At 42.1% G+C, this 13,415-nt stretch overlaps 1 protein-coding gene and 1 pseudogene across 1 annotated transcript in view; one reads left to right on the top strand and one right to left on the bottom strand.

Annotated features, from left to right (window-relative positions):
* The window catches only part of DNAJC25 (DnaJ heat shock protein family (Hsp40) member C25), a 31,006-nt gene extending 23,151 nt beyond the window's left edge, over window positions 1–7,855 (bottom strand). The window contains exon 1 of the mRNA XM_019635813.1: window positions 7,439–7,855. Coding sequence (XP_019491358.1) covers window positions 7,439–7,771 — 333 coding nt within the window. The 5' untranslated portion in view covers window positions 7,772–7,855. The remainder of the gene's footprint in view (window positions 1–7,438) is intronic.
* Window positions 7,856–7,865: 10 nt separating this feature from the next.
* The window catches only part of LOC109379311 (60S ribosomal protein L21-like), an 18,954-nt pseudogene continuing 13,404 nt past the window's right edge, over window positions 7,866–13,415 (top strand).

The following is a 13,415-nucleotide window of genomic DNA, read 5'->3' as shown; positions in this document are numbered from 1 at the left end:
AAATAGTCTTATCTCAGGCTGTCTGTCTATTCCCATCACCCTGCGGTCAGTGTTAGAAAGAGGCCAAATGGGCCGGGTTAGAACAGAGTAGGCAGTTCCAGTATCTAATAAAACTTTAGTTTTTCTTCCTGCCCTATCAAGGGTGACGCAAGGCTCTGCTATCATGATGATGGACCTCTCTTTAGGACGGGAGCCGAGCGAGCGCTTGGGCCTCCTCAGTCGGAGGAAGTGGCTCTCTCATCCAAGTGGCCAGCCATGAGGGGGCAAGACTTAAGAGGCCCACCCCTTCCCAGCTCCCCGGGGCCAGACGCATGTTCATTTCTCTAGCGCCCCTCCTTTTTGCAGGATACGCGCTGACTGTGCCCCAGTCCCCGATGGCACCATCTCTTAGGGTCAGGGCCCTCCTGGCAGGAAAGTTCTTTGTCTGGGGTCACCCTGAGGTGGTCCCTGTATGGCAGCCAAAATTCGTGCCTTCTTTTCTGCTCTCCTGTCCTTTCTTGTCCTCTGCCCAGTCCCGATGATTAAAAACCTTGAAGGCCTCTGACACCAAGGCAGCCTGTGGGGCCCGGTGTCCAGCTTCTAACTTCTGGAGTCCCTTCCAAATATGTGGCACAGCCTGAATTATGAAACGTATAGCCAGGTGTGTCTGGCGCTCATCAGACTTCGGGTCTATGTTAGTATATTTTCTAAAGGCCTCAGACTGCCAGTTAAGACAGAATTTTCATCCTTCCAAACAGTTATTTTTTGGGTTATTTTGTTTTTTCTTTTTTTAAGAAAACAAAACTGTCTGGGCCCTTGTTTTTTGCCCTGTTGTAATATTCTAAGGTTTGAGACATAAGATGTGCAAGGTCACTGCTCTGGCATGGCAACTCTAGCTCCATTTTAAAGGGGCTCTATTTATATTATTGTTTACATTTTCCCCCTTTTGATCAAGATCTTTCCTTGAAAGCACTGCTGATTAATCTTCAAAGAGCAGCACTGATCAGTTAGTAAAGGCATCATTGGTTCTCTATTGTCAGGATGGCTCATTTTGGGTGTCATGCTAATGTCGGTCCCTCAAGTCATCAGGAAGGCTCATTCCTGGTGTGTCATGTTCCACATAGGAGGAAAAGCAGTCTTCTAGGAGCCTTAAGCCACATTTGAGCAACAAGAGTGCCAGCAGAGAAGGCTTTACTGTCATGTTTTTTAATTGGGGGTTATTGGGGGACAGTGTCTTTTTCCAGGACCCATCAGCTCCAAGTCAAGTAGCTGTTTCAATCCAGTTGTGGAGGGCGCAGCTCAGTGGCCCATGCGGAGATCGAACTGGCAACCTTGGTGTTATGAGCACTGCGCTCTAACCACCTGAGTTAATCCGCCACCCCTACTGTCATGTTTTTATAAGGGCAAATATCTCCTGTAGTTTGAGGGTTTTTATATCAAGTCTCAACAGGCATTAGTGGTTATCTCAAAACATTGAACAACCATTATCAGAATGGTGTCTCTAACACGGAGCTATGCAAAACAAACAGATTATAATGGCAAAAATTTTTATAATAACAAACAAAATGCTAAGTCCAATTTAAAGAATAGATCTGAACCAAGAGGCAATACTTGAGGGCAGTCAGCTGAAGATATTAAAGAACTATGAGATGTCAGTGGGCATTGTATTTCATCATTTGGCTTGTCCCCCGATTTTATCTAGTTTCAAATCGTTTACCAGGGGAGCTTTATCCAAGTACAAGAGGTATTAACAACAGAGCAATCCCCATCTTGCTTAGCTAGGATACAAGGAAGAGCAATTTGTCGTCTAACATTGCTGTGGTGGTCATTGCAATACCTGCCCAAGGAAAAGGTGTTCTTTTAAATCTGATACCTTTATTGGGGCTGATATCACCAGGCATTAAATATCCAAGAGTTATCACCTTTAAATTCAGTTGCTTATGTATCTGTTGAGTACCTGAAGTTTTGTATGTTAGAGTGTCAGGATTGTTTTGGTTTTTTGGTGTGTTTTTTTTTTTTTTTTTTTTTTTGGGGGGGGGTTTGGGGAGGTGGTTCATGAACTTTTCCAAAGATAAAACATCTTGGTAGAAATATTTTTATAGAAGCATCAGAGCAAAACAATAATTGTCTGCAAATGAGAAAAGACCTAAAAATGACATGGTTAAAGATCTGGTAAGAGTTTACACATATATACTCATATAAATAATGTAACTGTCTTGGCTATTCGTTCCTATCTTAGTAAGTTTGACTATATATGAAAATTTTTTTTCAACAAAAGTGTATCTCTATGTCTCATGCCTTTGTTTACCGAAAACATATATCTTATTTCCATTTACAGACATTTAGTAGTTTTACAAAATCTACAGCTCCTTTATAAATCAATTTGGGCAAGGAAACTTATACAGTAGTTTGAATTTTTAAAAGTCCATTTTTTTCTTCAGTCTCTGCGGGCAATATTTTGGTTAGTTCCTGGGTGTTTACATTTCAAGGACATGATAAGAGTCACAGCTTTCAGGACACAGAAAAACTGTAAGTTTTCTAACATTTATATTAATAAACTGTCTATCTAATATCTAACATATAATCAGAGGTTAAGCATCATTTATTCGACAATGCTTCCCGTGTCATTTAACATATTAAACAGGCCTAATTATTTTCATTTTTCTTTTTATAGAGAAAACAAGTCTTTTAGGAGCTTCAGGGATCATTCTGAAAAGAATTTTAAGAACTCCGAAGTTCTTAAAATCTCAAAGGTCAAAAAAATGACTTTCCATAGATTTTGAATCTTAGGAAGTTTGTCAAACATACTCGATCAAAAAGATCATGATCATTATTATGAAACAATATTAAATTATTCATTTACCCAAAGTGACAAATATTAAATACAGAACTTTACATAATTATTAGCAAAACTTAGTTCTTACTATTCTGGAGATTTAGTTTTCTTAAGTAACCAAAGATCTGATTAAGACAATATAAAACACAGAAAATTATTCTGATAAAACAGAATCTTTGCTTTTTAGGCAGAAAACTTTTTCATAATGTTAGTAGCAGACCAATAGTCCAAGAAACTTTGTCCTATTTAGCAGAGAGAGAAAACTCAACTCTAATTCTGCATCAGCTTACTCTTAATATTCAAATTTATTTACTTAATCTTACTTAGTTTAACCATATATAAAATTTCCCCTTTCAAGATTTCTCTTCATGAACATTCTATAACTTTCCTAGTCCCTTTTAGTTTACCTCTTTTTGTTCAGAAATAACCAGCTTTAGGACAAACACTTTCCTTCTAATTTCCTCCAAAAATGGATCTCTATACCTTATCTCTTCTATTAGCAAAAATATATATTGGGTTGTCAGAAAAGTCATGACGTATTTTTTTCTATGTTTTTTGTTGCAAAAATGCGTCATGACTTTTCCAACAACCCAACAGTTTCTTTCCATCTTAATTAGAATTTTTAACTCTTAGAAACTTTAATTGCTAAAAAGTAAACAATTAGTACTCTTCAGACTGGCAAATTTAGGAATACATTTTGTAATCTTTAGAAGTATAGGCTTTTTTGATGGCAATATATTTATAATTTTTTTAAAAACATATTTTTAATAAAGTACAAGATATATTCATCAACAAAACCTAATTTATCTTTTAGCTTCTCTGCAATAAGAAGCCAAAAGTAAGTGAACTCAGACTTATCTAATAATATTTCAGCATTGCTATTTTGAAATACCTAGATAACAGCGATATTCATTGTCAGAGGAGTAGTAGACGGGAATGGTGTGTGTAAATGTCTAATTATTACATTGTTTTGTACACCTAAAACCAAAAAAAATTTAAAAAATAGATATTCAATAATTTTTATCATTTAACTTAACTTAGCAAAACTCTAAGGTTTCAAGTTACCAAAAGAATTTGGGAAACCACATTTAAGAGTGTATATATATCCTATAACATAATTATTACTGAAAAGTTTTATTAACAACCTTTTATTTTAGTTATATCTATTTATTTTTTAATAATTAATGAGATTTCAAAGTCAATTATTACCCAAGCTATTTTTTTTGACAAATTTTGTAACAAAGATAACATGAGCTTACTTTTTTAAACCCAGGTGAAACAAAACTTAAACCAGCCTTAGTATCAAATATTTTCTTAGATCACATGATCCTGAAAAGTACTTGGGTCAGTTTTTATTATTAGTTTTTAAATTTTATATAAGCACTTAATATTTTTCAAGCCAATTCAACATTATAAACTGATAATACTATCTGGAGGCAAAAACATCACATATAAAATACAGACAAACACAAATATCAGAGATCATACACATAAACAGAATTACTGATAACTACAGAGAGAGGGCTTAAGATTTTTCATTTGCCTTTGACAGTTTTAAGGAGGCTGGGAAAAAGGGGATGTCTGGCTTGTGAGATTAGCCACTTGTGTTTTTAAAAGCGCCTTTTTTTTTTCCCTTCAGTTATTTCAGCCTCTGACAGTAGTGGCTGTGTTTATGTTTCTGATTATCTGTAAGAACTTTAAAGTTACTGAGAGTTAAAAAAATCTTATAAGAGTTTTAATTTTGCCAAGTTTCTGACCATAGAGTTGGTGTCCAATTATAAGTGGATCAGGAGACGGGTGGACTCCCCTATTCTTCGTACTTAAAAAGTTGCTCAATTGTCCCTGGTCCCGAAGAGTTTGTTCCCAAACAGGCAGATGACGTCTGTCTGTGGAGAGCAAGATCAGAAAGGGGCAGGATGCTTAAGTGACACTGGCCCATAGCACTTTGACAGAGAAAGGTGAGGTGACAATAGGGACCCCAAAAGTGTTTCCTGAAACCAGTGTCCTGGATAAAGTCCTGAAAACAACTCAAAAGATGTCTGATGGGGCAAACAAAACACAGGAAGAACCCACATTGGGGAGTCCCATCAACAAGAAAGGCTTTCTAATGGGACTTCAAAGAGGTCCACAGATAATGACTGTAACAAAGATGACCACAGTGTTGGCGTGAAAGCCAAATATACATATTGCAAAAATCTCCGCCCCAGAAAGAAGTCAATAACCAAGGAAAATAATCAGGCAGCTCGAAAGCTGACAGAGGGAGGGGATGAAAGAGTTGGGAGATATAGATGGCCATATCAAAACCAGACCAGTGGTGGTGGGAAGCTCCCCACAGCCACAGAAACTGGCACTGGGTGCCTCGCCTCTAAGAGGGACACCTCTTCTTACCCGGGGAAAGAGGGTGCACCCTAACAACAGGGCCTCAGAAGTCAACCAGGATGTCCAGATCATCAGGGAAAAAGGAAGAGGAACCAGGACTTCGAGGCACAGAAACCAGGATCTAGCCACCCAAAGAGGGCTAGGAAGAAAAGAGGAGTCAGAGATACGTAAGGAATTGAGGTAGGAGAAGTTAAGTTCGAACAGGCCGGGAGTCAGGAGAAAAAGTCACCCAGCACGGTTGTCCCCTCAATTCCAGAAGAGGGGTCGCAGGTGAGTCACCAGAGATGTTACCAGCGCAGGTGTCCTTGCCCCTCTCAGGACAGAAATCAAGAGAGTGGGCCAAAACAGTTTGCAGACAGAAAGGTTTATTAGAGAGAAAGCTTGATGCACCCAGGGAGCACACTCCAAAAGAGAATGATGTGGCTTCCTGAAGTTTATAGGTATAGCGGTTTTATAGGCTCTTGGGGTTGGAGGCCACACCTTCCTCTTTCTCTTTGCCCTCCCCAAAGTATGTTGAGGCGTCCTACACCACACCTGCGCAGTGTACCTACATACTACTTCATGCATCACATGTCTCATTAGCATCTTAAATCTCCGCCTAGAGGAGTGCTTTTACTATGAAAATGAGGAAAAGTTAACTACAGGCCAGCTCTTTTCACTCCTGTGCATGCGCGACTTTAGGAACTTTCCCTGGGCCCGCTTCTCGCTCCTGCGATTATGGTTCTGTCCGCTCACTGTTGCTTACTGGCTGGGAGATGTTCTGGTCGCGTGGCCTCCCTTTGTGACCACGGACTACACTTCCTTATATGCCACCAGGGCTTTGGAGGACCAGCAGCAGGCCTTCTGGTTGCTTGTTTGGACCACTGTCTTCACTCACTGCAGAAAAACAGACTGGGGCTTCAGATGCTGGGCTGCCCTGGATGGAGAAGTTCTTTCTGAAGTCTTCTTTCCTTAATTACTCTTTACCCAAAACAATAGGCAACTAAGCTGGCTAGCCTCAGCACTTTGCCAGCCCGACCCCCAACCCATTCCTCAGTTAATTGTCAACAAAAATTATAATCCCACAAATGCTAGCGAGAATTTAGTGAACGAGGCACGCTCATTTTATGACTCCTTATTATCCAAACTGGTCTGGGAAGCACGAATTTAGAGCCTTTCACTCCTTAACTCAGTATTTTCAGCTCTGGAAAGCTGATCTGGAAAAATAATCCATGGTTAAATTATAGTACGCCCACTCAAAGTAGTCATTAAAAGCAGACTATACAGCAACATGTAAAAACTTGGCCTAAAAAAAAAAAGGCTAGAAAGAAATACCAAACAACTGCAATTGCTGTTATATTGGCATGAAGGGGCCACTGAAGCAGTAACACTTCCATCAAATATGATTTATACTTTGTGATTTCTTATATGGTTTTATTTTTACAACAGTAGAAGAAAACAGGATCAGGTACATCTTCCCATCCCCAAATGACTCAAAACATTTGTCAAATGACTACACACATATTCACAAAAATTTCCTATTAGAAATTAGTCTTGAACCCCAAGTCATCAAGCAACTATTTAGAGGTCCTAATAGTGGTTTTCTCACACTTATTTAATCCTCATAAAAACCCTGTGAGGAGGTTTCATGGCCTTAATTTTGCATATGAAGAAAGCTACTCGGACCATACTAAGTCACTATCCAAGGTCATACGGGGGTGTCAGGGCCAAGAGTCAAACATCCGCTCTTCTGACTGGTTGTTCGCTGTCCTTAATGTTTCTCTACATCCTTAAACCCAACCTAAATGTCACAATTAACACCATCCCCAGAAACCAATTTTCTGTCATGCAAAACCGGCGCTATCACCGTTACTCAATTTTGAAGACCTTTCCTGTGCTCTACCCACGGATCCTGGTAATAATAATCACCATCTTTTTCGAATGTGACCTGCACATTATTGAAACGCTTTAACTAAATCGTAAGATGCCCAACATTTGTTATGCCTTGCATGACAAGGACTGTCACAAAAAGGAGGGGGCTGGCTGTCCTCCAAAACCCGAGGGGGCGGACTTTGTCAATGGCCCATGTGAGCTCTTACACTGGGCTACGTGAGAAAGTGCGATCATCCTAAGGGTTGTGTTGGTAGCCGTGCCCGGCGCAGGATGTCACAGAGAACCTCGTTCCGCGGGGCTGGGAACCGAGGGCGCCACGCTGCGCGTTTCCCCGGTGGGTCCTCGCTGCCTACCTGCGCCCCCAGGCCTCACCTTGAGAGTCTCGTAGGCGGTTGCCACCAACAGGAAGGCCTCCTCGGCGCTCTGCAGCGTCCACTCCGGGCCCTCATCGCCGGGCTCTGGACGATAGCGGTCGGGGTGGTAGCGCCGGGCGAGCTGGCGGTAGGCACGAGCGATCTCCGCCTTGCCCGCCGTGCGGCTCACGCCCAGCACCTCGTAGCAGTCTCGCATGCCGCAATACAGCCCCTCCACCAGGGCCCCCGCGGGCCGCGCCAGCAGCAGTGCCAGCAGCAGAGGCGGTAGCAGCACAAACCAGCGCCGGCCCGCAGCCCCAGCTCCTCGGCGCAGAGCGAGCAGCGCCACCATCCCGGCCGTGGCCGCGGCTCCGCCACCCCAGCAGCTCTCCTGCACGCCGCGGCGTGCCGGGCTTAGCGGTGGGGCCCAGGTCCACGTCAGCAGGAGGCGCCTTTGCGCAGGCGCACGGGGCGCGGCTGCAGCAACCACTTCCTTCACGACCGTTGCTAGGGAAAAGGACGCCTGAACCACCCGGCCGCAAAGAGTAAGTCACTGAACGCCTTAATCCCAGTGGCCGGTGGATTTGTCCTTAGTCCAAAGGCACCTTAACCGGTGTATGCAGAGCGTTTTTCGGTCCACAATACCGTTCACACGCTATTTTTTCGACATCATGATTTCACCTGCTGCAATTGGTAGTCTGGCTCTCTTGCCCTCAGGTTATCAGCGTCAAGATGTGTGCACAGGGTTTTAAAGCCGGGTCTCCAGCCCCAGACGCCTTCCTCTCACTAACCCCATGCTGCCTCTCCAAAAAGAAAGTGAATTTGGAGACTCTAGGCTCTGTTTACCTGCCGGGGGCCCTTAAATTTCATGGTCATCTAGTTCAGGGTTTCTCTGCCTCCACGCTATTGCATTTTGGACGGGATAATTCCTTCCTTTGTAGGGACTGTCCCATGCATTGTAAGATGTTTAGCAGCATCCCTGCCCTCTATACTACCACCCAAGTAGTGACAATCAAAAAGGTCTCCAGATATTACCAAATTATGTTCTGGGGGTAGGGTTGCTAGAAAAAATACAGGTCGCTTCAGTTCAATTTGAATTTCAGATAAACAGCAAATAATTTCTAGTATAATTATGTCCCAAATATTGCATGGAACTATTCAGCAACGTGGAGATTTTTTTTTAAAGATATTTTTTATTGGGAAATTGGGGGATGGGAACAGCTCTGGGGAATTGGGGAAAGCGGAACAGACAAGTTGCTGTCCTTTTGTTCTTCAGTCTTGTTGTGGAGGACATTGCTTCACTGGCTCAAGTTGGCACCATCATTGCGCTCTTCCCTGGCAAGGCAGATCAGTTGCTGGCTTCTGGACAGCCGCTCACTGCGACTGTTGGCCACTCACGCTGGCTGCTGACTACATACGGTAGCCCATGACAACCCACTGCCACAGGGGCTGCAGCCTACACCGTCGCTGGTGACTCACGGCAGCCCAGCTCCAGGTTGAGCTGTTGTTCAGCATCTTAGCTGTGGAGGGCAGCGTCACTGGCCCTCATATGTGGGATCCCAACCAGGGCCCTCTGGCGTCCCAAGCCAGCTCTTAACCAACGTGCCACTCGGCTGGCCCATAACGTGGAGATCTTTGCCTCAAAAATATTGTTTCTATCATTCAGTAAACATTTATTGAGTCTCTACTATGAGCTAGGCACTGTTGTAGACACTGGGGACAGAGTGCTGAGCAAGGTAGGCAAGGTTCTTGATCCCAGGGAGCATATATTCTAGTGAAGGATGACAGACAATAAACAAGCAAATAAACTTTAAAATATAATAAATTCTTTTAATAAAATGAAAAACAAGGTAAAGAGATACATAAAATTATATAGTATATATCATACACTATATATATATATATATATATATACACACACACACACACACACACACATAGAGGGTGCCAAAAAAATGTATACACATTTTAAGAAAGGAAAACATTTTATTAAAATTGTGATACAATGAATGACGCTAGCATTCATTTGGTTAACACCATCTTTTGAGCGAACATCATACTACACATTGCTAACATAATTCAATTCAACTTCAGAAAGCAATACATAGATGACATCTCTTAAAATGTGTACATTTTTTTGGCACCCCCAGTATATATGAAAGAAAGCGATATAGAATTAATGGAAACATATAGGAGAGTAGCCTAACCTGAAATTATTAGAGTCAGGGTTAGTCCTTAAGGTCAGTTCCAGGAGGAAATAAGATCTAAACTGACTTTGAAGGACACATAGAAGATGACTTGAGGGGTGGGAAGGGAGGAGTTTGGGGATAAGGGAATTGTGAAGTAAGTATCAAGAAGAGAAAAGAGATGTAGGCAAGAAAAAAACATGAAGCTTTTCAAGAAATAAAAGATAGCCCATATGACTGGGGGTAGGGATGAGGAGTGGAGGAGATAAAACTGGAAAAAGCCAGATGGTGAGGGGTCATTTTATTTCCATGTTGAAGAAGTTGCTCTCTATCCTAAGAGCAACAGAAAGGCAGTGTGGAATTTTTAAGTATTAAAGTGACACCTTAAGATTTGCATTTCTGGACAATTACTCTGTCTGAGAACACAAGTTAGAAAATTTCAAGACTATTAAGAGACAGTTATAAGAATTCAAGCAAGAGATGCTACAGGCCTGTTTCAATGGAGTGCTGAGAATGGAGAAAAGTTGAGACAAGTTTATGAAGCAAAATGGGCAGTATTTAGTCATTATTTCTGAAGGAGTGGAGAAGAATGAGTCATGATAATGCCCAGGTTTCCGGATTGGACAACCCCATGCCATCCCTAAAATAAAGAACACAGAAGTAAAGTAGACATTCAGTGTAGGATGATGCATTCATTTGAGACATGTTATGCTTGGGATGCCAGCCATCTCCACATTGGATCATGTCGTTCCCATATATGAAACATTTGATGATTCTCATTGAACCTTGTCTTCCACGAAGCTTTTCAGTTATGCAGGCTTCCCAGTCTACTTCCTCCATGCAAGCTCCTCTTCTAGAAGCTCCTTGCAATCTGTTCAGGGCTCTCTTTCCCACATGGAAGACGTGCCCCTGCTGCCTTGAGAGAAAGGATATTTTCTACATTACAAATTTGGTCATGTTACTCTTATCCAAGTTCACCCTCAGATCAGAGTTCAAATACTCGTACTTTAGCCTGGCTTTCAGGATTCTGTGACAATCTAGTGTCTCACATACTCTGCTTTTGCTCATACTGGTCCCTCTGCCTAAATTATCACCTCTGTCCTGCTGTGCCACCCCCCTATATTCTGCAGGACTTAGCCTAAGTGTTTCCGCTATTCGGACTCTTCCCTTTCTAAGTCAAAGCCCCACAGCTGATTTCAACCTTCATAGTCAAGATCAAGCTAGCATAGGGGAGGCTCACTTCAAAGCAGACAGAACTTTGGTCTGTGGCTGTTATTAACGTATTGCCTCTGAGCTGCAAACTAACCATTCCTTGCTCTGGGGAGCTGTACTCTGCAGGCTGCATTTCCCCATTGCCTGGCTAGATGTTAAACTCTGCCAATAGCAGTGGTTCTCAACCTGTGGGTCGTGACCCCTTTGGGGGTCGAACGACCCTTTCACAGGGGTCGCTTCAGACCATCGGAAAACAAAATGATATTTTCATTATGATTCATAACAGTAGCAAAGTGACAGTTATAGAGTAGCAACGAAAATAATTTTATAGTTGGGGATCACCACAACATGAGGAACTGTATTAAGGGGTCGCGGCATTAGGAAGGTTGAGAACTGCTGCAATAGAGGGTGCTTGAGGCACACTGCAAGGCTGGAAAAGGAAAAAGGTATTTTTTTTCTCCAAGTAAACAGATCAATCTGAGGAGTTCCCTGTTCAGTGCTCGTTTCTCCGCCAACACCTTGGTGATGGCTCCTGTTGTGGGTTGAATTGTGTCTCCCCAAAAAGACGTGTTCATGTTCTACCCTCCAGGACCTGTGAATGTGACCTTATTTGGAAATAGGGTCTTTGGAGATGTAATTAAAATAAAGTCACACTAGAGAAGGGTGGTCCCTCATCCAATGACTCATGTTCTTATAAGAAGAGAAAACAGAGACATACACACAGAAAAGACAACCCTCTGAAGACCGGGGCAAAAACTGGAGTTAAACTGCCACAAGCTGGGGAACACTGAGAACTGCAACCACCAGGAGTTAGGAGAGAGGCATGAAACAGAGTCTCTCAGAGGCCCCACAAGAGAATCAACACCTTGATTTCAGACATAACCTCCAGAACTGTGAGAGAATAAATTTCTGTTGTTTTAAGCCACACGGTTTGTGGTAATTTGTTACGGCAGCCCTAGGAAACTAATACAGCTCCAGTCAGTGTCTTTGTCACCACATTAGTGGCAGCTGTTAGCTCTCAGCAGAAGCCAGTTTCTTCCCCACAGAAGTAGGCAACATGCTCCTGTGACAACCCCACTCTCTCCTCAGGGCAAAAGTAGTAAATAGATGCTCAATGCGCACAGGATTTCCTTTTGGGTGATGAAAAGTTCAAGAACTAGGTCATGGTGATGGCTATACAACATTATGAAAGTATTTAATGCTACTAAATTGTAAACTTTGAAACAGCTAAGATAGTAAATTTCATGTTTATCACAATAAAAAATTAAAAAGAAATAATAAATGCAAAGGGCACGACTAACCCTGGAGCTGAGGAAAAAGGAAACAGATAAAGAACTTCGAAACTCAGAGGAGGCTCTTGCCCCAGGTCTGAGATTAATCTTTTCTATAGTGATAAAATACAACAAAATTTACCGTCTGAACTGTTCTAAAGTGTACAATTCAGTGGCATTAAGTGCCTTCACAATGATGTGCATCCAATACCACAACCGAGTTTCAGATCCTTTCTTCACCCCAAAAGGAAATCCTGGACCTGTTAAGCAGGAAATGGCTACTTCTTTTGCTCTGTACCCTTTAGAGTTCTCTTTTACCCCTTTTAGTGGTTAACCACGGGCAGCACCATCCAGGAGCATGCCTAACCTGGGTTTGATAAGGCAAACTAGAGGGCAGCTAGGGAGGACCACAAAAGGACCAGGCCAGGCAAGGGTAGGATGCTAGACTAGTCATGGGAGAGTACATCCCAGACAGAATTACCCTACTCAGAGAGGGGGACAGTGTGCTTGAAAAGTATTGACGCGCCCAGATCTCACTTCATCACTCTCATTGTAGGAAACTCCATGAAACAGCATTGGAACAAAATATTAAGAAAACCACCATATGGATAGTAAATTAGAAAATTTGGATGAGGCACAAAAGTTCCTAGAGACACGTAAAATGCCAAAATTACCGGTACTTGTATAAATATTAAGGAAACGGAAATGTCATCAGATTGTCTCTTCTGAAAAGAACAAGCTGTTACCAAAAAAAAAAAACAAAACACTTTTAAAACCTACCTACTCATTTTATGAAGTTAGTGTAACATTGATTCCAAAACCAGCTTTGGGCAATACAAGAAAATAATAAGAGCTAATTGAATCCAACAGTGTTTGTAAAAAAGTCCTACATCTTGATCCAGTGGACTGTACCATTTACAATGCTTTCCCCACAATCTCTGCCCACAGAGCAGAAATTCTTTCTTCCCAGCTTCCTTTCCCAAGGCTGTAATAAAAGAAGCATGGAGGCTTATCATTCATTGGTCTATTTCATACTAGAACCCAGGCAAGGAGTGAGGTTGAGGGCTATTACTACCTGTGGCCCAACATGGTAAAAACATGTTCAATAAATCAGAACAATTTTCTGGGTGGGTTGTGTTGACCAGTATAAATCATTTCGGTATAATAACATCTCAAGCCGAAACATCCTTATTACCTAAACTCTGACCTCTGCCTCTGTTTCTTTTCGTCCAAAGTTCAAGATGCGATGATCACAGTATAATTTTAAAATATAGCCTCTAGGGCCGGCCAAGTGGCGCGATGGTTAAGAACTGGCTTGGGATGCCAG

Source organism: Hipposideros armiger, unplaced genomic scaffold, assembly GCF_001890085.2.
Source record: "Hipposideros armiger isolate ML-2016 unplaced genomic scaffold, ASM189008v1 scaffold_24, whole genome shotgun sequence".
Taxonomy (NCBI): Eukaryota; Metazoa; Chordata; class Mammalia; order Chiroptera; family Hipposideridae; genus Hipposideros; species Hipposideros armiger.
Note: the sequence above shows the minus strand (reverse complement) of the source record. Positions and strands in the feature narration are given on the sequence as shown.